We start from the raw sequence: 23,382 nt of genomic DNA, 5'->3' as shown, positions 1-23,382 counted from the left end.
TTTTAGAAGACATCTGAAGGCAGCCCTGTTTAGGGAAGCTTTTAATGTTTGATGTATCACAGTATTTTAATATTTTTATGGAAGCCGCCCAGAGTGGCTGGGGAAGCCCAGCCAGATGGGTGGGGTATAAATAATAAATTATTATCATTATATTATTATTATTATTATTATTATTATTATTATTATTATTATTGTCAGAAAGACTGCAATCCAATGCACGGTTTCCTGAAAAGGAGCCAGGAGTGGTTCATTCAGTGGGGCAGATTGCAACAGTGAGATCACTGCCACATACCAGGAGGGAGGGCAGGTGATGATGGTGGGGCTGTGTGGCCCCACCGTCAGGGTCAATACAGCTCTCCTGCCATTGCACACATGCAGCCTCTACCTGGCTGCCACCTTGCTCTTCCTCTTCTGGTAAATGACAGAAAGGCTATGCTATGCTCAGCTCCACCTTACCAGGTCAGATGTTTGAGGAGTTAGCTCCATAGGAATAAGCGGTGCTTACTTCTGACAACTATGGTTCAATGGTTCTGAAATGAAGGGAAAGAGAGGTAAGCAACTAGGCCTTGGCCCAGCCATGCCACAGAGGCCCGTACTGTGTGCTTCCATTGGTTCTGGGCTCTGATAGATAGATAAACTAGTGTGATTTCCTCTTCCTTCAGACTTATAAGTATGTAATGGACTTTTCATTTTTCTTTGACATTTTTTGGACTAGGATCTGGGACATGAGGGCTCAAATCCTTGCTCAGTCTCGAGGCTCACTGGATGAAATTGAGCCATTCAAAATGTATCAGCTTTACCTACCTCAGAGAATGGTGGTATGGATAAAATACAGAAGGCAGAACTATATATGGCATTTTGGTTGGAGGACATGTGGGATAGCCATTAAAGCAAAAACAAAATAAAACAAATGGCTTTCGGAATTGTGCCAACTTGGAAATTGGGCACACCACTGCTGCCAACCCAAAAGTGTTGTTCAACTTTCCAACTGGCAGGAACACAATCTCATATGCTGGACGTATAAGTAAATTGTTTTTCTATTTCTTCCTGGGAACCACAGATTTCTTCCTGCTAACTGTGATGTCCTTTGACCGATATGTGGCCATCTGCAACCCCCTAAGGTACACCACCAACATGAACGAGATGTTCTGCACACTTTTGGTGCTGTTCTCTTGGATTGGGTCGCTTGCTGTGATTTTGGCCTCAACTATGCTATTCCTTCAATTTCTTTTTTGTGACTCAAACATCATTGACCATTTCTTCTGTGACAGCAAACCATTACTCCATCTTCTCTGTGGTGACACACATTTTCTGGAGCTCTCCACCTTTATTCTTTCAGTGTTTATGCTACTGGGGACTTTACCTATCACTGTTGTGTCCTATGTGAATATAATCTCAACTGTTCTCCACATCCCAACTGCTGCAAGGAGGCAGAAGGCCTTTTCCACTGTGCTTCCCACATCACTGTTGTCGCTGTCACCTATGGAAGCTGCATCTCTATGTACATCATACCAGATCAGGGTGATAGGCATAATTTCAACAAAGTAGTGTCATTTCTTAACTAAGTGTTGTGTCCTCTTATGACACCCTTTGTGTACAGCCTGAGGAACAGGCAAGATAAAGATGTTTTGAAAGGTGCTTTTTGACTGCAGACATTTATTTAATAAAGGACAAATAAACTGGTGTAGTTCAAAAGAAAGACAGGAGGGATAAGTGTGAACCAACTCAAATAGGCCCGTGATACTTCTTGGGGTATGTCAAAAGCTGGAACAAATAGTTTTTAAAAAGGAAAAGGGGGGGGAGGGGAAACCTTCCTTTGTTTGCAAAACCTCTCTTTATACCTTTTAGGCCAAATAATCTAAATCCTTGTTCAATTCAGGGAGTCCAGAGCAAGAGCATCTGAATCAACTCATGATGGGAGGCTGTCACAACACCTGTTTCCTTACCAAATTTGCAAATGAGAATGGCTATGTTCAAAACCATCAGCTTTGGGGTTGGTGGCAGGGAACAAGCACATCATTTGGCATTGGCAGATGTGGGAAATGTTACTTACCTCAGTCTCAAATTCTGGAATTGCATGAAAAACCATCTCAACTACAGGATGCTGGCAAAGCCTAATTCAAAGTAGAACTTGTGCTATATAAGATAATATATAATACATCTTCCAGAACAGTATGCAGTATATGGATATGTTTGTCTGTTTAATGAAATGAAATTAAATAATACATTTATTTAACAGAATTAAAGAACAATAATAGTAACGATCAGTGGTTTTTTTGTTCCTAAAAATGTTTAGGGGTACTCTTGTTTTGACTCAAGAAAATCACCATTTTATAGTTCAAACTGGGAAAAATAAATACAGCAAATGGACAAAAGTAGAGTGGTACCTCAGGTTAAGTACTTAATTTGTTCTGGAGATCTGTTCTTAACCTGAAGCTGTTCTTAACCTGAAGCACTACTTTAGCTAATGGGGCCTCCTGCTGCCGCTGCACCGCCGCTGCACGATTTCTGTTCTCATCCTGAAGCAAAGTCCTTAACCCGAGGTAATATTTTTGGGTTAGTGGAGTCTGTAACCTGAAGCGTATGTAACCTGAAGCATGTGTATCCCGAAGTACCACTGTACAAAAATTCACAAAATGATTAGGGTTATGCGTAACTTTGTGTCCCCCCAGAAAAAAGAACTGGTAATGATGATGTTACAAGATGGAGTGTAACACTAATTTTTCTAGGCAGAGCGTCTGCAAAGATGGATACTTCTGAAGAATAATACAATGCCCATTTCCTTTCACAGTCTCTTTTCAGATAATCTCTTTTCACAGTTCCTTTTCAGATGGTCCCTGGTCCCTTAGCAATGGTTTTGAGTTGCCCAAACAAATTTTTCAAGGCCTCCTGAACCTGTTTGTTTCTCAAGCTGTAGATGAAAGGGTTGAGCAAAGGGGACACAACAGTATTGAGGACAGCCACCATTTTGCCAAACTCCACTTGGCTGCTCTGTGTTGGTTTGATATAAAGGAAGATGCAGCTCCCGTAGGTGATGGACACCACAATGAAGTGAGAGGCACAAGTGGAAAAGGCCTTCTGTCTCCCTGTGGCAGTGGGGAAATGTAAGATGGTTTGGATTATATTGCCATATGACATTACTGTAATTGTCAGGCTTCCCAGCACAGAAAGCACAGCAGTGATGAACCCAAAGAATTCCAAAAGCGATGTGTCCCCACAAACGAGTTTGATCAACGGTGTATTGTCACAGAAGAAGTGGTCAAGGACGTTGGACTTGCATATTGGAAACTGTAGGAAAAGCACTGCTGGACCAATGATGAGGAGAAAACTGCCAACCCAACAAAACACAACCAGTGTGATGCATAAATAATGGTTCATGATGGCTGGATATCGTAAGGGATTGCAGATGGCTACATATCGATCGTAGGACATGACAGCTAAGAGGAAGAACTCGGTAGTTCCCAGCTGGAAATATAAGAAGGACTGTATCATGCATCCAATGTATGTGATGTTTTTATTGCCGGTTGAAAGATGGACCAAGGTTTGGGGGATTATTGCTGTGGTGAAGCCAATTTCTAAGAAAGAGAAATTCTGGAGGAAGAAATACATAGGAGTGTGTAGCCGGTGATCTATTTGAGCAACCGTGATAATCACTGCATTGCCTAGGATGGCCAGAAGGTAGGAAAAGAGAAAGGTGGTGAATAACAGGAGCTGCAGTTTCCGGATGTCGGTGAAGCCCAGAAGGATAAGCTCACTGACTGTTGTTTGGTTGTACTTCATACCTTCTTTAGAACTGGAGATGGGGTAGGAGAAGAAAGTGATGGACAGAAATAAAGAACATTGAAATAAATAAATAACGTTGTGAACCACTTTGGATGAATGGCATGATAAATATAAGCAAAGACATAAATGAATAAATGTTCACAATCATTTGAGTCACTACAGAGCTGTCGGCAATTGCATGCGCAACCTCCAAGTTCAAATATGCCAATCGAAATTACTTAATGGTGTTGATGTTGAGGATTGAGTTCAATCAAGATAACCGTTATCTCTACTGCTGGGCTATGGCCCCTACAAAACATGAGGAAAACACACAAAGTAGGAAAATTGATGCCGACCTTTACTATATTTAGACAGACAGACAGACAGACAGACAGACAGACAGACAGACACACACACACACACACACACACACACATATGGCTAGAAGAGTAAACCATAAGAAAGGCAGAGGTGGATGGAAGAGGAGAAAGGGAGGAATCTAAGCCTGTGTGTGCTTTTTATCTTGGTGGATAGGTATAAAATTCTAAGCTACTGAAAATCTTTTCTCCGCATCCTCGCAGTAACTCTAAAGTGTGTCACCTTTGGAAAAGAACCAGCATGGTGCAGTGTTTAGTGTGTTGGACTAGGGCCTGGGAAACCTGAGTTCAAATCCTCACACAGTCATGAACCTTGGCCTAATCAACTTCTCAGGTTTGTTGTGATAAAGAATGGGAACGAGAGAACCATGTGCACCATTTTAAGCTCTTTGCTGGAACTATGAAGTCAGACTGTCAAGGTTCCAAATGGCATTCCCGCTATCATGGAAAACTGCAGAAACATTACAATGTACATTGTATATCCAGATAATCGTGGGTAGAAAGATAGGGGTCCATTTTAAATTAAGATGGCTGGTGGACCTAAGTTCTTCCAGAGGTTGTTGAATTCCAGGTCCCACCAGCCCCAGCCAGCATGGCCAATGGTCAAACAGTGTGGGAGTTGAAGTCCAAAAGGATCTGCAGAGCCACAGCCTCCCCATTCCTGACAAAGGATATGAGCCACCTCTCCTTTCTAAACCTTACCTTGCAAATTATTTCATGCCTTCCATATTGTGGCTGTGCCAACTGCAGTGTAAAGGACCGTGGACAACATTTGTGAATGATTAGCCCCCTAATATCTCCTCTCTTTTTTATATTTGAAAGCTGTATAGAAATATTGACGAACGGAGATCTAGTTTTGTGGCTCATTATAGGTTCCCACAACATTATAGGTTCCCAGAAGATCTATGTATTCTGAGTAACAGATGACTAATTTAATCCTCTCTTGTTTTGATTCTACGGACTCCGTACTTGAAATGGGGGAGTGAAAAGAAGAGGCCATGTTGCATCTAGGGCAGGGCATGGTGAGCTTAAACCCAGGAGGGCAAGGTTCATATCCCCAGAGAACTCAGAAACTTTCCTTGGGCCAGGTACTCTCTCTCAGCTTAACATCCTTCACTGTTGTGAAGATAAAATGGGGGCAGGAACCATTCATGGAATGGTGAGATAAGAATGTAAGAATTAAATAGCAATGCTATAAAATTCATAACTGAGGTCTAAGTGATATACTTTTAATTAAAAAAAAAATCAGGGTCAACATTGTTAATATTTTAAAAATATTAAAATGCTTGCATCATAATGTGATAATGATGATTCAGCCCACAACTATGGAGGGAATGGAAGGTTTTTAACCATTTCCCTCCCAGCTATTTACCCAAATCTCTCTCCAGCCCCTTTCTTTGACTCAAATGGGAGCTTTCTTCTAAATGCCAATAGAGGCTGGAAGGTAGGGGAGAGGATTTTCATATAATCATAGAATCATGGAATGGACCCTGAGTCATTGTAACCAAAGCCAGAAGGGAAAGGTTAGCACCCCACACCCCAACCTGATGTCTCCCTGACCTGTGGCTACCATTTCTTTTTTAAAGGATTCCTGTAAACCTAGAGAGATACATTTAACTTTACATTTTGGATGACCTGTGTTGGTTTCTGAGTCCTGTAGTGATTTCATGCTCTTTGTTGCAGCTCGTAAAACAGTGATTGAATTGCGCCCCAAACCTCAGGCTTTTATATACATTATTTACACAATGAGTCCCGTCTGATTGGCTGATTCTGCTTCCCTCCTGGAGCCTGATTGGTCTTTTCCTGCAGGCCAATCAGTTGTTGCATTCTACGATCCTATCAGCCTAATGGGCTGGTTAACTTCCACCTGGAGCCTGATTGGTCTTTTCCTGCAAGCCAATCAGTTGTTGCATTCTAGGATCCTATTTGTTCTAGGATCCAAGCTTAGTACATAACAGTTTCTAAATAGCCCTTGAGAGACACCTATTGTCTGTAGCTAAGGTCTGAAAGTGAGTGTCGTGAGGGTGGACATAAATGAAAGCAGAGGAGGATGCTTTTGTGGCAGTTGAAGTGTGGAGATGTCAATGAGTTGGCCATGCCCTTTTTGCAAGATAGGTCATTCCATTACCCCTCCCATCACATGTACTTTTGGATCTCTGGGCAATGAAAGTGAGATGAGAAGGACTTTACTTGAGACTTGGGTTCCCCTGACATTAGGTATACAGCTGGGAGCTTTTAGGACTCGGTAATAATCATTCCCAGGTAACTTCATATAAACTCTGTCTCAATGACAGCACATTCTTTAGAAAGAATGAAGACACGACACTAAGTCATGGTAAGATTAGGGGGCCAATGAACCAACACTTTATTTCTTTATTATCTTGATATGGCCGCTAGCTACGCAAGAAAATTCAGAGGATGTAATAAATTTTGTCTGTGACTTTCTAATTCTTTGGAGTCTTACGGTGCTGGAGTAGGAGAAGATACAGTTTTTTGCCAATTTCCCCTTCCATTGGCACCACTTTCCATACTGCTCTGACCCCACCCCAGCAACACCTTCTGAGTATGATTTTAGAGTGCATATGGGTCTGCAATGTGGAAAGGGAATATGGCCCCTTCTCCAATCTACTGACTCAATGCTCTCCTGAAAAGAAGAGGGCTCAGTGGGAGCCACTGGATAAAACCAAATAATGTTGGCTGTTTATTTTAGATTATTCACTATACACATACATTGGCTTTTAAGAATAATGGGGATTCTTTAAAGAGGTATGTGAATTAAGTTAATAGAAGAAAAATTGGTTCATCTTCCTCCTCACATCAGACAGCTCTAAACTGAATCATTCAAACATGCCTATTATACTACTGTTTTGTTTCATGCATGGGGTGGTGAATTTTTCCAGTACAGATACTGTATTTTTTCCATGTAAAAGACACCCCCATGTATAAGGCGCCCCCTATTTTGGGGGACTCCAAATTGAGAAAACACCCCACAGCACTACCCATGTATAAGAAGAGCCCCAATTTTAAACCTTTTTTTTTTGTAAAAAAAAAAAAACCTAGTCTTATACACAGAAAAATACAGTAATCGACTTTTCTATCACCCACTTGTTAGGCATTGATCTGAGAAAAAGCCAACCTAGGACAATCTTATGGAACCTCTTATTGTTAGGAAGAGAGGAATAATACGAATAAGAATAATGTTCTGAATTTATGAAAAGGGAAGTATCGCAAAATTAAGAAGTAACTGGAATACAAGAGAAGACTTTTTAGGGTGGAGGGGGAAAGTGGCAACCTTGAATCACACAAACTCCAACGTGTGTAATTTGCATGTGTCTTCACTTGCCGATTTTGCAGCTCAAACTGTGGTTGAGGAATCAGAGCTGTGAGGAACAGGTGTCCGAGTTCATCTTAATTGGCTTCCATCTTCCTAGGCCATTGGAGGTATTCCTTTCTGTGGTGTTGCTTCTTGTTTTCCTGTTAACAGTAGCTGGGAATTTCACCATCATCACACTGGTATGTCTGGACCAGCGCCTCCAAACCCCCATGTACTTTTTCCTTTGCAACCTCTCCCTCCTGGAGGTCCTCTTTGTCTTGTCAATCACCCCCAAGATGCTGGTGAACCTCCTTTCCATGAACAAAGCCATCTCTTTCTTGGGCTGTGTGTCTCAGTGCTACTTCTACTTCTTTCTTGGAACCACGGAAACCATCCTTATTGCCGTGATGGCCTTTGATCGCTATGCTGCCATCTGCAAACCTCTTCGCTATACCATCATCATGAATGGTTGGGTCTGCATCAATTTGGTCTTGGGTTGCTGGATTGGTGGTTTCCTCTCTACACTTGGCCCCATCATTTTGCTCTTCAACCTATCCTTCTGTGGCTCTAACACTATAGACCATTTCTTCTGTGACTATGCCCCAATGATAAAGCTTTCTTGCGATGATGTACATTTCCAATTGGCTCTGGAGAATGTCTTGTCCTCAGTGGTGCTCCTGAGCTCTTTGTTTGTCACTGTCGTCTCTTACATCTATGTCATTGTCACCATCTTGCGCATGCACTCTGCCAAAGGTCGACAAAAGACATTTTCCACCTGTGCTGCTCATATCACTGTTGCCTCCATCTTTTTTGGCAGTGCAATTTTCATGTACTCTTTACCTAGCCAAGGATTTTCTCGGCAGGTACAGAAGGTAGTTGCAGTTTTTACTGCCATTGTAACACCATTACTAAACCCTTTTATTTATAGTCTAAGGAATGAGAAGGTCAAGGAGGCCTTCAAAGACTGTCTGAGGAAGTGGGCATTCTCACAATGAGTGGAAATCATTTGAGACTGTTCTCCTATCTTTTCAGAGGGAAGTCAAAATGGCATCACCATTTATCAATCCCTAAATAAAATGGTGAAAGAAGGAGGCCCTTCCAGACCTTTTACAGTACAGAATTAGTTGCTTTTAGGCACTGTTTGTAGCAAATGTTCATCCTGAAACACTGGGAATGATTACCATATTTTTCTGTGTATAAGACTAGGTTGGTTGTTGTTTATTACCAAAAAATTAGGTTTAAAATACACATGTATTGATGAGGGGTGCTTTCTTAATTTGGAGTCCCCCCAAATAGGAGGCGTCTTATACATGGGGCATCTTATACACAGAAAAATACGGTAACTCATGATAGCCATTGTCTGCATTAATAAAGCCATGGCAATTGTCATTAATCTTGGATTGTTTTGTAGATAGAACAGGATAAAGGTAAAGCGACCCCTGACCATTAGGTCCAGTTGTGACCGGCTCTGGGGTTGCGGTGCTCATCTCACTTTATTGGCCGAGGGAGCCGGCATACAGCTTCTGGGTCATGTAGCCAGCATGACTAAGCTGCTTCTGGCGAACCAGAGCAGCGCACAGAAACGCCTTTTACCTTCCTGCCGGAGCGGTACCTATTTATCTACTTACACTTTGACTTGATTTCAAACTGCTAGGTTGGCAGGAGCAGGGACCGAGCAACGGGAGCTCACCCCGTCACAGGGATTCGAACCGCTGACCTTCTGATCGGCAAGTCCTAGGCTCTGTGGTTTAACCCACATCGCCACCCGCTTCCCATAGAACAGGATATGGGGAGAAATTTAATGAATAGGAAAATAGGGTGGGGGAGGGTTTTTATTGGTTTGTGCTTTTTACTTCTTGCTTGTATTATGTATTTTGTGCTTTCATATTGCATTCTTATGTTGTGATCTGCCCTGAGACCTGCAGATAAAGGGTGGTATACAAATTTAATTGCTAAATAAAAATAGTCAACAACTTAATAAAGAAAGACTTTGAAAAATGATTTAGGTAAACATATGATATTATGAGGAGGGCTGATCTGAAGACCCAAATAATCTTGATTGTGACATTAGGATGCAGCTATTAAGATTGCCTTGATCCTTTGAGTGGTGGGTAGAAATCACATGTGTAATCTGGAAGTGTATAAGAAACATTGATTTGGATGTTGTTCTTTGCAGCCTGTTTATTTTTGAGGGTGTCTCTATGCACATTTGTATTTCAATAAAGGAGTATATTTTCACCTGGAGCCTGCATCTTTTCTTTGGGGGTTTCTGGGAGGGATACCACCAGTCTAAGAACCTCTTTTAAATTTATCCAAAATAAAAATATAGGAACTTGTCTTATACTGAGACAGGCCATTGGTCCAACCAGCTCGGTATAGGCTATATTGACATATATATCATCTCAACCATTTATTCCATGACAGTAAACCATTGATCAAGTTCCTTTGTGATGACATGTGGCTTTTGGGATTTCTTGGGTTCATTATTACCATGCTTTCTTTACATGTGAAATATACTCAGAGTTGAGAGTGGATTTCATGCTCTTTATTCAGCTCATAGTGGTGAGGAGGAATGAAAGTCCCCTCAAAGTATCTGCTTTATATACATTATTTACATAATGGGCTGCACGTGACTGGCTAATTCCGGAATTCTCCTGTAGGCCAATCAGGTTGTGGATTCACTTCCATCTGGAGCCGGATTGGGTGGCTCCTGCAGACCAATCATACTGCTGCATTGTTCTAGGACCAATCAGACTGCTGCATTCTGAATCCTATTGTTCTAGGACCAATCAGACTGCTGCATTTTGGATCCTATTCAACTCAGTACATAACAGCATGGCAACTTGAGCATTACCGTAGTGCCCTGCACCAAAATAATCTGAAATGTCTTGCATATGCCTTCTGCCACTAGAAGACAGAGGGCCTATTCCACTGTAATTTCCATTGTGACCACAGCCAGGAAGGAAAGGGTTTAAAATATCACTGTGTCGTACACTCCAAAATTTGATGCTCCCCACCTCTTCTGTGGCTGCTGTTTCTTTTCATAACAATTCCTGTAAGACTAAAGGGTGTGTGCGCATTTTACTTCACATGTACTGTAGTCTCACCACTGATTATTAGAAACTGGCTTTTGAGAGACACCTACTGTCTGTAGCTAAAGTCTGATGGTGTGGGTCATCAGATGATGGTGGACATAAGTATATGCAGGGTGCAAATAGTCCCATGAAGTGTGGAAATGTCATGCCCTTTCTCAAGATGCACCATTCCACTGCCACCGCCACGCAAACTGGTTTTCCTTCGACACTCACAACAGTTGGCAGCATTCTGTGGCCACTGAGGAGGTTCATTGTGTTTTTGGTTATCTGGGTAATGGCAGTGAGATCAGAAGGTCTTGGTATGAGACTTGGGTTCCCCTGGCATTAGGTGTGAAGCTGAACCTTCTAGGCACTCAGTAATGATCATCCCCAAGTGCCTTCATATAAGCTTCATCTTACTGATAATTCATACTGTGTAAAGGAGAAAGACACTATACCAAGCCATGGCAAGAACTGAAAGAACCAATTGCATTTCATTACCTTGATATGGCCAATAAATGTTAACACTGACTCCAGGAGAGAAGGCAGAGGCTGTAACGAATTGTGTTCATCAACCTACAGAAGGCTTTCTGAATCACTGGAGTATCTACACCTGACAAATATTTCAGGGATCCACATGTGGATGACAAGTGGAAGCGGAATTGAAAATACTGTATCTGTCCCTTTGTCCAGTCTGCTGTTTGAATGCCCTTCCAGGTAAAATGGGGTTCTGTGAGTATAAACAAAGGAGATTGGTACAACCCAGCATGTTGTATGTTCAATTTGTTGTAGAGTATTCAGTACACATGGACATTTGATATGAAGACTAATAGGGATTCTTTAAAGGGGGATATTCAATTAAAATTAAAAGAAGAACAATCCCCCCACATAAACATCAGGCGGTTCTAAATTTAATCATTCATGTATACCTCTTATATTCCTGTTACACATAGTGTGATGGTTCAATGCAATTAAACAATGTCTCCACCACCAGGGGTGCCAAGTTGAAGAAAATATTGAGGGGGATGGCAGGTCAGCCCCACCCCACATAATTGATCACATGACATGGTGCACACACACCATTTGAATGGCAATGTCCATCAACTTGGGGGGGTGCACCCCCTCATAGGGCTCCTATGTCTGTGTCATGGGCCAGGAGTCAGCTTCACCTGCTGAGCAGCAGCCTGAAGGAGCAGAAGGTGAAGTGACTCCACCTGCTGCTCATCTGCCTTCTTGCTCCTGAAGAGAACCAGCTGGCTCCAGCTTTCTTAAGTAGGGTTTCCAGCCTCCACCAAGTGCTGGAAACAACATTTGTCATTCCTGAACAGACCTTGCTGCTTCTTGCAGCCTTGGACCCTCGGCTTTCTTGACCCCCTGGATCGTCTGGCTACATGAACTGAGATACTCCTGACCTTAGGACTGGATTGGACCTTGTATATGGACTCTGCCTCCAGGCACGTACCCCTCTGAGACTTGGCTGGTTGGCTGACTTCTCCCTCCATTGAGCTCTGTCATGGCTGGCAGCACAGGACTACAACAATCCACCACTGATTTCTTAGGCTGTCTTCAGAGAAAGAGCTGAACTGGGACAATCTGACTAGAATCTTTCAGTGCAAAAAGAGTGGGACCAACAAAAAATGTTTTATGAGAAGTATTCTCATAATTGGGGGGAGGGAATCACTGGCTTGCAGAAGATGACTTTATATGAATGTTTAAGGTGAAGATGAGAGGTGTTTGTATCCTTTTAACCCCAGGAAAGGGGGGAAGTGGCCTGCCTTGAATGCTACAAACTCTACCATTTTAAATTTGTGTGTGTGCCCACTTGACCATTTTGTAGCTCAATCTGGAGCCAATAAATCATAGCAAACCAGAGCAAGTGACAGAGTTCATCTTGATTGGCTTCCAACTTCCTAGGTGCTTGGAGCTCTTCATTTTTGTGGTGCTTCTTCTCAGTTTCCTGCTAACGTTACCTGGGAATATCGCCATCATCACACTGGTATGTCTGGACCAGCGCCTTCAAACCCCCATGTACTTTTTCCTCTCACTCATGGAGGTCTTCTTTGTCATATCTCTCATCCCCAAGATGCTGGTGAACATGGTTTCTCTGAACAAAGCCATCTCTTTCTTGGGCTGTGTGGCCCAGTGCTATTTCTACTTCTCCTTTACTACCAGTGAAACCATCCTTATTGCCGTGATGGCCTTTGATCGATATGTTGCCATCTGCAAGCCACTGCGCTCATCATCATGAATGGATGGGTCTGCACCTATTTGGTCCTGGGTTCGTGGATGGGGGGCTTCCTTTCTATCCTTGCCTATACACACACACACACACACACACACACACACACATATAATACATATATAATTAATATATATATATAATATAAATAACAATTGGGGACTTCCTGCACTTGACCAACTGCCTTCTGTCCTTCGTTATGGGTGCAACACATTCCACTGTGGGGGGCAGGGAGGGCTGAGTGGTAAAGCATCTGATTTGCAGACAGAAAGTCCTGGGTTCAATGACTACCAACTTCAGATAGGCCTGGGAAAGACTGGAATAATCATCAGCTCCTAACTTGGAGATTGAATTTGGGACCCTCTGAGTCTGGCAGTGGCTGCTGGGAGCTGTGGTCCAAACATGTGGAGAGCATGGGTTGGAGAAGGCTAATCTATACAAATTAAGGCAGCTTTGTTCCACTTAAGAATGAACATCCTCCTCCCAAGGGACCTTTAAATAAAGCTTGTCTCACTAGTATTCTATGGAGAGGATGATGAAAGACACCCAGCCATGATAAGATTTAAGTGACACAGGAAATCTATATTATAGATTTGGTGCTGATAGCTGCATCATACCAAGGTGAGGCATATTATAGCATATGATACTGCTTTGCTTTATAAAGGTATTCAGAATTTTCTTATTTTCATTATGGGCAAACAAATCAATTATTCCTGTTTCTGAGAGAGATATCTAGGGTAGTATCAGTGCCAAGCTATATGATTAAATAGTTAACTAGTACAAAATTTTGGCAAATCAGCTCGTATTTACATATATTTTTAAGTCTTCATGAAAAAAATTCTCCTAATGTGCACATTTCTTCCTAATCTACATTTTTTAAAAAACAATTTATCATAATATAATGAACTTTGACGCCAAACTAGAGATATTTTTCTTTGTCCTTTTCTTAATCATGTACCTGATGGCTGTAATGGGAAACATGACCATTATCACCATAACTCTCATGGATTTCCGCCTCAGGACACCCATGTATTTCTTCCTCCGGAATTATGCCATCTTGGAAATTGGATACACCACTGCTGCCATCCCAAAGGCGTTGTTCAACCTTGCATCTGGCAGGAAAACAATCTCGTATGCTGGATGTATAAGTCAATTCTTTTTCTATTTCTTCCTGGGCACCACAGACTTCTTTCTGCTAACTGTGATGTCCTTTGACCGATATGTGGCCATCTGCAACCCCCTAAGGTACACCACCATCATGAATGAGAAGTTCTGCACACTTTTGGTGCTGTTCTCTTGGATTGGGTCGCTTGCTGGGATATTGGCCCAAACCCTGCTATTAGTTCAATTTCCTGTTTGTGGCTCAAACATCATTGACCATTTCTTCTGCGACAGCAAACCATTAACCCATTGTCAGAGCTGGCTCCTGGTCCCAGCTCACCAAGGACCAACGCTAGCCGGTAGTAAAGTATCAAAGTCTTTATTGAAGAATAGTTTCCATTTCCAAGCCTCAGCGTCCCAGCTCTACGTCTGGAGTCTAGACCGGCGAAGCTCCGTCTGAGTCTCCGCCCCCTGTGCACCAGTTTAAGACTCTAATCTTACTCCACCTCTTCCTTCTCTCTCTCTTCCTCTGGGTCCTACTACCCCCCGGGGTCTCCTCCCTCCTGGACTCTTCTGACGCAGACGTTGACCCCTCTGACTCCTCCCCCTCTCTTCGGCGGGCTTTAGGACCTGGCTCCCTACCCGGGCTGCCCACCTTGCCGCCCTCCTGTACATTTGAACTTGGCGCGCGCGCGCGTTTAACTTTCCTGATGACCGTTTCCTCGCTCCCTGACGAGGGTGTGGTCACTCCTGCCTCACGTTCTCCCGCTGCCCGCGCGCCACCTGATCCCGATGCCTGGGACTCCTCCCCCCTACTGCACTCTGGGGGGGACGCTGGTCCGGATTTCCAGCTGTTACTCTCTGAGTCCCCTCTGGCCCCTTCCTCCCGAGGTGTCCCCCTGGGCACTCCCCTTGCCCTGACTATGGGGGCCCCTTTCTGTGAATCCTCCGAGTCACTGGAGAGACTCAGAGACCTCTGACTGCTGTCATCGCTGACATTTCCTTCGGACTCCTCCCCCTCGCTCTCCATTTCCTCCCTCTCCTGTGACTCTGCTCCTGAACCCCTGACATCCATCTTCTCTGTGGTGACACACATGTCGTAGAGCTCTCCGCCTTTATTCTTTCGGTGTTTACGCTACTGGGGACTTTTGCTATCACCGTTGTGTCCTATGTGAATATAATCTCAACTGTTCTCCGCATCCCAACTTCTGCAGGGAGGCAGAAGGCCTTTTCCACCTGTGCTTCCCACATCACCATTGTCACTGTCACCTATGCAAGCTGCATCTCTATGTACGTCATACCTGAGCAGGATGGTGGGCAAAACTTCAACAAGGTTGTGGCCATTCTTAACAATGTGGTTTGTCCTCTAATGACCCCCTTTGTGTACAGCCTGAGGAACAGGCAGGTCCAAGATGCTTTGAAAAATGCTTTTGCCTGCAGGCATGTATTTAATAAAATGCAGAGAAACTCATGCAGTTTGAAATGATGGAAGGAATGGGAGTTATGAACTGGTTAAAGTAGATCCATGAAGCCCAAATACATAGTTTTCTCATTAAAACAAAAGCCTTCATTGGTGTGAAATACCTCTGAATTGCCACCAGATCCTTATTTCATAGTCCGAAGATCGTAGAATCATATAGGTATCTTGTCATCAGCCAGCCATCTCATTTGTACAGCCCTACATATGCAGTTTGGTCAGCAAAACAAACCTTTGAGGCAGTAAGCCTGTGCCCCTGTTCATATATTCTGCCAGGGTGGTTACAGTTCTCTGGTCACACCTATACCATACATTTAAAGCACTTTCATACAGCTTTAAAAATAATGGCTTTCCCCAAAGATTTCTGGGAACTGTAGTTTACTAAGGGTGCTAGGAATTGCAGCTCTGCAAAGGTTTGACTATCAACCCTCATGCGACCTCCGTTCTCGCGAAAACTGGGGCTTCTGGTTGGAAGACCCTGTTGTGAAAAGTCCAATTTGTGAGAGAAACTGATTACATAAAACGGGCTGTTGTGTGCTTTTAATGCACAAACATTTTTGCCAGCGTCTACACAACATTGTTGGCATCAGAATGCCCCACCCCCATTTAATCTGGATTTATCCTTTCATGGGGAATTCTAATAAACCACACACACACATATACACACACACACACTTGCAATATCTGAACAACTCCTTTCGCAATACTTCAATGTTGTCTTCAATGTTAGTCCTACTCAGAATAGACCCATTGAAATTAATATAGCTGCCAATTTAGGCCAATTAATTTCTGCGGATAGAACAAAGTTGGCTACAGCCCTAAATTCACACCCAGAAGTTCCCAAAGGAGGCTTCTATCAGGTATCCTGGTGAAAGAATAGTAAAAATGGCTGATCTGGTTGCTTGTTACAATCTGCTTTATTGGGTCAATGGTGGACAAACTTGATGAGCCTTTCTCCCTCTCATAGTTTTCTCATGAAATCTGCCAGTGATAACTACTGTGTGAAAAATAAGCTTTGGATGGGGAAAAGGCACTGGGATGATGTAAGAAAACCACTCTGATGTCATACCCTCCGAATTCTGGAGATCTGATACCAGGATGTGTATCTTCTGGGATGCACACCCAGGTGAGTCATGTGACCCACGCCTCACTCTACTCTGATAAAAGTGCTTTTTTGGGGGTGAGACGGTGAGAGTTCACAGCACGCAAAATGGCTGTTGTGATCTTGCACGGAGATAAAAGTATGTCCCATTTTTTTCTGGGACACACAACAAGTGTGCCATGTTTTGAAGGTGAATCTTAGTGTGGAAAACCAGCTCCACAACCAAAATCTGATCAGGCCTAACTCAATCTGAACCTTCCCCTAGAAACAACTTTGAGAGCAGCTAGCCAGCATTGAGTGCCTCAGCTTGTGCAGTCATAAATTTGGACATAGGATGGAGCTGTGCCATTATGAAGATTGGGGGCAATTCAGATTTACTACTTCCTTAATGTTGTCCCCTTTCCCATCTTGAAATGTGTGTGTGAGAGAGAGGGGGGGGGGAAGGAAGATATGAACTGGATTGGACTTTACTTTTGAATGTTTGGCCCAATTCTTCTTGTTACCCTGTGCAGTGGAGACCAAAGGCTTGAAGAGCCTCTTAGGAAACATAGCTCCTGGGAAGAGGGATTGATTGTTAAGCCACTCTGAGAACTGTAGTCCAGAAAAGGGAATAGGAGTCGCCTAACAACTCTCCTTGCCCTTAACAGGCTACAGTTCCCAGGATGCTTTTGGGGAAGCCATGGCTGCTTAAAGTGGTATGATACTGTTTGAAATGCATAGCACAGATGGGGTCTAAGTTAGGATGAGCACATGAAATCAAACATCTTAAAGCTCCTGATATGTACACACACACACAAATTATATATGTATAATTTTATAGCAGGGAAAAAAAACCTCTTACTGCATTTACAGTAGGAGAAAAGTTAGCAAAATCCTTTTGATCATCTCCCTTGGCAGAAATTTAAGACTGTAGAGCACTTTAATTAATTCAGTAAGTATTGTAGGCCTTTGGGGGTATCCTGCAGAACTGTGAACAAAATTAATCTATAGGCATGGGACTTAATCAGGCAACAAAGTTTTGAAGAGTTAGTAGCAAACTTTTTGTTCTCTTGGTACATCAGGGGAAGCAGATAATGAGGTTGGTTTGGAAGGGGAAATCAATTAGCATTTATTTTGCTAGCTGCACACTAATCAGAGAATGAGGCAGAAAAGTTTTGTTTTGTTTGTTTGTTTGTTTTTAATTGAAAAGCAACAGACTTAGATTGTCCACCAAGAGTCAAGTGGTAAATTGGAACATCAAACTAATACATTTGTGATAAAAAGAATATACCCCCCCCCCACAAAAAACCCAATGATTTAACATTCACATAGGCAAAATCTTATTCTATTTATTTTATTGTAAACATTATTGCATTTTATATCCCACATTTCCTCCAAGGAGCTCATTATTCTCCCCCTCCCCCTTTTATCCTCACAAGAATCCTTCAAGGCGGGTTCGAGGAAAAGAGAGTGACTGATCCAAAGTCACCCAGTGATTTGGTCTTCTGGGTCCTAGTCTGGCCCTCTGAACACTGCACCACCCATTGGCCACTAGTCCATGACTACTAGCCAATGATAGCACTCACCATAATACCTGTATGCTGTCTTCAGGACCAGAAGCATCATGCTTCTGAATACAGTAGTACCTCTAGTTACGAACTTAATTCGCTCTGGAGGTCTACTCTTAACCTGAAACTGTTCTTAACTAGAGGCGTGCTTTCACTAATGGGGGTCTCTTGCTGCCGCTGTGCCACCGGCACACGATTTCCATTCTCATCCTGGGTCAAATTCTCAACTAGAGGTAACTCTTCCAGGTTAGTGGAGTTTGTAACCTGAAGAATTTGTAACCTGAGGTGTTTGTAACTCGAGCTACCACAGTACCAGAAACAGGGAGACAACTGTGAGAGAGGGATCATGGGCTTCATAAATGAGTCTGGTTGAACACTGTAACAGATGAACCTTTGGTTCTGATGCAGTGGAGCTCTTCTCATGTTCTTATGAATTCTCAAACATTACTAGAGAGAAGGACACTTAATTCTTACGCACTGAAGGGCCTATTTTTTTATTAAAAAAAACAACAACGGATAGCATACTTCTTTTGCAAATAGCTGAAATTTGGTTCTTCACACATAGTGCAAGATACACATAATCCTCCTGAGGAAAGCTTATGATTAATATTGCTGTTAGAAAACTGCCTTGGAGAGATAACATCGGTAACCATGGAATGGGAAAGAGGAATTAATTGACCATAGGACCCGAGATTCCAAATCTGAAAACTGCCCAATCGTAATTTAAGGCAGTTCCATTTTTCTCCAACGTTTCTCTGTTGAAAATAGGGACAATCCATTCCAGAAAGATAATTTTACTATTTATACCCCACACATCTTACTGGGTTGCCCCAGCCACTCTAGGCAGCTTCCAACATAATAAAATATTAAACATTTTTTTAAAAAAACTTACCTATACCAGATTGCTTTAAGATAGCATAGGGGTCGGATAACTCCATACCCTCCAACATTTCTCAAATGAAAATAGGGACATCCTAAGGAAAAGTGGGACATTCCAGGATCAAATCAGAAACCAGGATGGCTTCTCCAAATCAGGGACGTCCCCTGAAAATAGGGACACTTTGAGGGTCTGTGATGGTTGATGTTTGGACGGTTTGAACTGAGCAGGACCTACTGGGAATTGTAATCCAAACATAACAAGAGCACAGATTGTAGAAGGCTCATTCAAGCACTGTGACCATCCTCCCAAGGCACCTTTAAATAAAGCTTGCTTAACTGATATTATGTCAACAGAATGAAGGCAAGACAATCAGCTGTGGTAAGATTATAGGATTTAGAAATCTACATGAAATATAATTTCACCATGGCTATGCCAGGCATATTACAGAATATTCTACTGATTTGCTTTCATTATAAATGTATTTATAGATTTTTTATTATGGGCTGAACATGACTATCTTTTGTGTGAGAGACATCTAGTGCAGTATAAATGCATTATTTTGTGTTTTGTGCATTCTGTTTTCTTCCTACCTACTCTACAAGTCATTGTCTGAAAATAAATATACTATACTTCTACATAATGAAATCATTAAATAGGCAATAAAGTTAGAATAAAACCCAAAAGCATAATCTACAAAGCAGTTGGAAATGGAACCACAAATTGATTACTGTGAATATTATGTATCTATCTATCAAAGTCTTTATTTGATTATACATATGAAGCTGGGTGTATTTCTTCAGGAAGGGATATACCATGAAATCATATAAAGTCTTCTTAGAAGCTTGTCTCCTAGAGTTCAACAAGGTTTAATCCTAGGAAAATGGGGATAGGATTGCAGCCTTAATGCTCTATGTACAAGTGCTGAATTTTTGTATTTGGTAGGATATAAGGATGAGTGGTTGTGTGAATTTTGGTTTTTCTCTGTTCCTCACTTTTCACATTCTGAAGTTTGGTTTCCCACATTTTCAAATTGGATTGTGGTTGTTGTTGTTGTTTAAGTCATCCTGAAAAATTGTCAGTATCTCATTGCAAATTTCTCCTATTCCCCCCCCCATCCCTAGATGGAAGATTGAGGATGCTGTGGTTTGTTTTTTTGTTTTTTAAAAAAAGAGATGAAAATATAAATGAGAAATAAGGCTCTTTGTGATCAACAACTTTATCTTGTAAATGATATTATAAAGAAGCAATAGAAATAAAACAAACACATAATTAGAGGTAAGGTAAAGCAGCTATCTTTCTTTTAATAAGGTCCAGTGAAGTTCTGACCATCTTGAACAACACATGTTTACATGCAATGTACAGTGAAGAATGCTGGTCATTTTCCAAGTGCAGAGTACTGCAAAATCAATGACAATTTTGCAGAATCATGATCTGGAGGAAAACCTACTTTGAGCTTTCTGTTCTAAACTTCTACTGCTGGCAAGAAAACAAAACATTCTGTATTTTTTTTATGAGCAACAGAACAAAAGGAACAAAGAATTAGTTGTGGTGTCAACAGAAAACATCTTGATAATTCTTGTCAGCGAGGAAGCTCCTGTTAGTGCCCAGAACAGTAGAAGAGCGGAAAAAGAGTCTGCCTTGAATCACACAAACTCTAAAGCATACATGTTTCAACTGCTTGATTGTTCTATACTTCCACATTGGCCATGGGATTGAAGAACCAGAGCACCATGGAGCAGGTGACTGAGTTCATCTTAACTAGCTTCCAACTTCCTAGGCACTTGGAGCTCATCCTTTTTGTGGTGCTTCTTGTTGTTTTCCTGATAACAATATCTGGGAATATCACCATCATCACACTGGTATGTTTGGACCAGCATCTCCAAACCCCCATGTACTTTTTCCTCTGCAACCTCTCACTCATGGAGGTCTTCTTTGTCACGTCTATTATCCCCAAGATGCTCGTGGACATGGTTTCTCTGAACAAAGCCATCTCTTTCTTGGCCTGTGTGGCCCAGTGCTATTTCTACTTCTTCTTTGGTGCCAGTGAAACCATCCTTCTTGCTGTGATGGCCTTTGATCGCTATGTCGCCATCTGCAAGCCACTGCGCTATGCCATCATCATGAATGGATGGGTCTGCATTGATTTGGTCCTGGGCTGCTGGATCGGTGGCTTCCTTGCTCCTGTTGCCCCAATCATTTTACTCTACCCACTATCCTTCTGTGGCTCTAATATTATAGACCATTTCTTCTGTGACTACACCCCAGTTGTAAAGCTTTCTTGCAGTGATGTGCAGGCCCTCCTGGCTCTGGAGAATATCTTGTGCTCAGTTATGCTCCTGGGCTCTTTGTTTGTCACTCTTCTCTCTTACGTCTACATCATTGGCACCATCTTGCGCATGCATTCCACCAAAAGTCGACAAAAGACATTTTCCACCTGTGCATCTCACATCACTGTTGCCTCCATTTTTTATGGCAGCTCAATTATCATGTATGCTTTACCCAGCCAGGGATACTCCCAAGATGTCCAGATGGGCCTTGCTGTCCTTACTGGGGTAGTTACTCCTTTACTGAATCCTTTTATTTATACTCTAAGGAATGAGAAGGTCAAGGAGGCCTTCAAAGACTGTCTGAAGAAGAGAAAATTCACACTCTGAGAATGAAGCAACTTGTTGATCCATCCTGCTCTTCCTTTGTTGAACTGTCATTGGTTTGATTTGTTCTTCTACAAATTGCCTGGAGAATGAGGGCAAGTTGTAGGGTGATGTGGTCAGTGCTTTTTTCTAAAAAAAATGTTTAGGGGTACTCTCATTTTCCTACTCATATTGAAATACTGCCCCTCAATGAGGCCAAACTTAGATTCACAAAATGTCTAGCGGTATGCGTACCACTGCATACTCCCAGGAAAAAAAAAAAGCACTGACTGGGTTAAATTCCACCTTACCTCCAAGGAGCAAAAGGTGCTGTGCATGGTTCTCCCCACTACCCATTCCACCCTCACAACAACTATGTGAGGTAGGTTAAAGAAACAGAAATACAAAATTGGGCCATATGACAAGAAGGTTATTAAAAAACAACAAAAAAATGCACCTTTTCTCTCACACACATGCCCAGAAAATGGAGAACATTGAGCAAACTTTTTTCCAGGTATTTTCCATGCTGCTAGGGTGCATGTGGGTTAGTAGTCACCTTTTTTCCTTTAGAACAAGGATGGGGAATCTCTGACATGTGGGCCAAATATGGTGTTCCAGGTGCCCCCATTGGGATCTTCAAACCATTTCGGGGAAAGCTTCACCCATCCACCATACACACGATGTGATATTTGCATAAGTTACGGGGCAGATAAGGGTGCGGTTTCAAAGGAACTATTACAAGATAGGCTCCTGGTTATTCCTTTGCTGAAGGAAGGTTTGCTTTCCAATGTTCTGTTGACACACACCTTGCTCAAGGAAGGTGAAGTAGTCCCCATTCAGTGAAAATCACTTCTTCCTCCCAGTGATGTTCCTTGAAGTTGTCCCATGCTGGGGACTTAGGCACATTGGCAGAACTACCAATCATGTGACTTCATAATGATGCCACGTGATTGCCAAGTGAGGTGTCCACCCAACAGTCAATCGTTGCCCTATAGCAGGCATGACCAACAGATAGATCATGATCAACTGAACAACTGTGGCTCCCCTAAAAAAAGCTCAACATTTTACCTCCTCCCTGAAAAAGCTCAATAACTTTGACCTGAACCCTTAAAAAGGGGGTAGATCACTGTCAGTTTTTAACTCTATGAGTAGATCGCAGTCTCTTGGGAGTTGGCCACCTGTGCTCTACAAGGTGGAGCCGAATGTTTCCCTGCCTTCCCTCTAATGTTACTAAGTCTGGGATCCTGGGAAGGATGAAAACTCCTGGCCAGAATTCCAACACACTTGCTGCTGCTGTGCCCGACTCCACTTGCAACCTTGGGGTGGAGGAGAGAAAGAAGAAGATAAGCTAATGTATTGTAATCATTATTATTTATTTATTATACCGCCCTTCATCTGAGGATCACAGGGCAGTTGGCAGTACAGGCATCCCCTCCAAATACACACGGTCAATTAATAATCAACTATGTATACACGCAGTGCTGGGAAATAATATAATAATTTGATTCAATCCTGGAAATGGTGGGAGAGAGCTGGAGAGTCCTTGTGGCTCATGGGGAGACCCTCCCTGGAGCTCAGAGAGGAAGCCCCTTAGAGACCAGAAGTGTAGTGGGACTTTGTTTAGGCTGCTCAGCCTCCCTGCCTAACAGACGATGTGTGGGGCAGCGCAGCAGCAGCAGTCACTTTTCCACACGTCCTCCAGACTCCTGCCAACCCCAGAGCTTCAATTCTTGTTGGGTGTTTAAAGGGCACTCCCCACTCTACGTGATTTCACTTAAACGTGAGGAGGGGGCTGGAACGTAACCCCAAGATAAGTAGGGAGTCACCTGTATAAAAACACAACAATGCATAACGTAATTACAAATGAAACCCTCCCCCAA

The 23,382-nt window shown here is 42.5% G+C and overlaps 2 protein-coding genes across 2 annotated transcripts; one reads left to right on the top strand and one right to left on the bottom strand.

Moving 5' to 3' along the window:
* Positions 1 to 2,826: 2,826 nt before the first annotated feature.
* On the bottom strand, positions 2,827 to 3,780 carry LOC310662639 (olfactory receptor 6E1-like; the record flags this gene model as incomplete). The annotated part of the gene is made up of 1 exon (XM_083409584.1): positions 2,827 to 3,780. One exon carries the CDS (start codon positions 3,778 to 3,780, stop codon positions 2,827 to 2,829), a length of 954 nt encoding a protein of 317 aa, XP_083265710.1.
* A 9,886-nt stretch (positions 3,781 to 13,666) lies between these two features.
* Positions 13,667 to 21,745, top strand: LOC310662638 (olfactory receptor 6C4-like; the record flags this gene model as incomplete). The annotated part of the gene is made up of 3 exons (XM_083409583.1): positions 13,667 to 14,177; positions 15,081 to 15,223; positions 20,567 to 21,745. 3 exons carry the CDS (start codon positions 13,667 to 13,669, stop codon positions 21,524 to 21,526), a joined length of 1,614 nt encoding a protein of 537 aa, XP_083265709.1. The 3' UTR covers positions 21,527 to 21,745.
* Positions 21,746 to 23,382: the final 1,637 nt, after the last annotated feature.

This window comes from Podarcis tiliguerta (assembly GCF_965153285.1).
Source record: "Podarcis tiliguerta genome assembly, chromosome: 13".
Lineage (NCBI taxonomy): Eukaryota > Metazoa > Chordata > Lepidosauria > Squamata > Lacertidae > Podarcis > Podarcis tiliguerta.
This window is presented reverse-complemented; position numbering and strand designations above follow the sequence as displayed.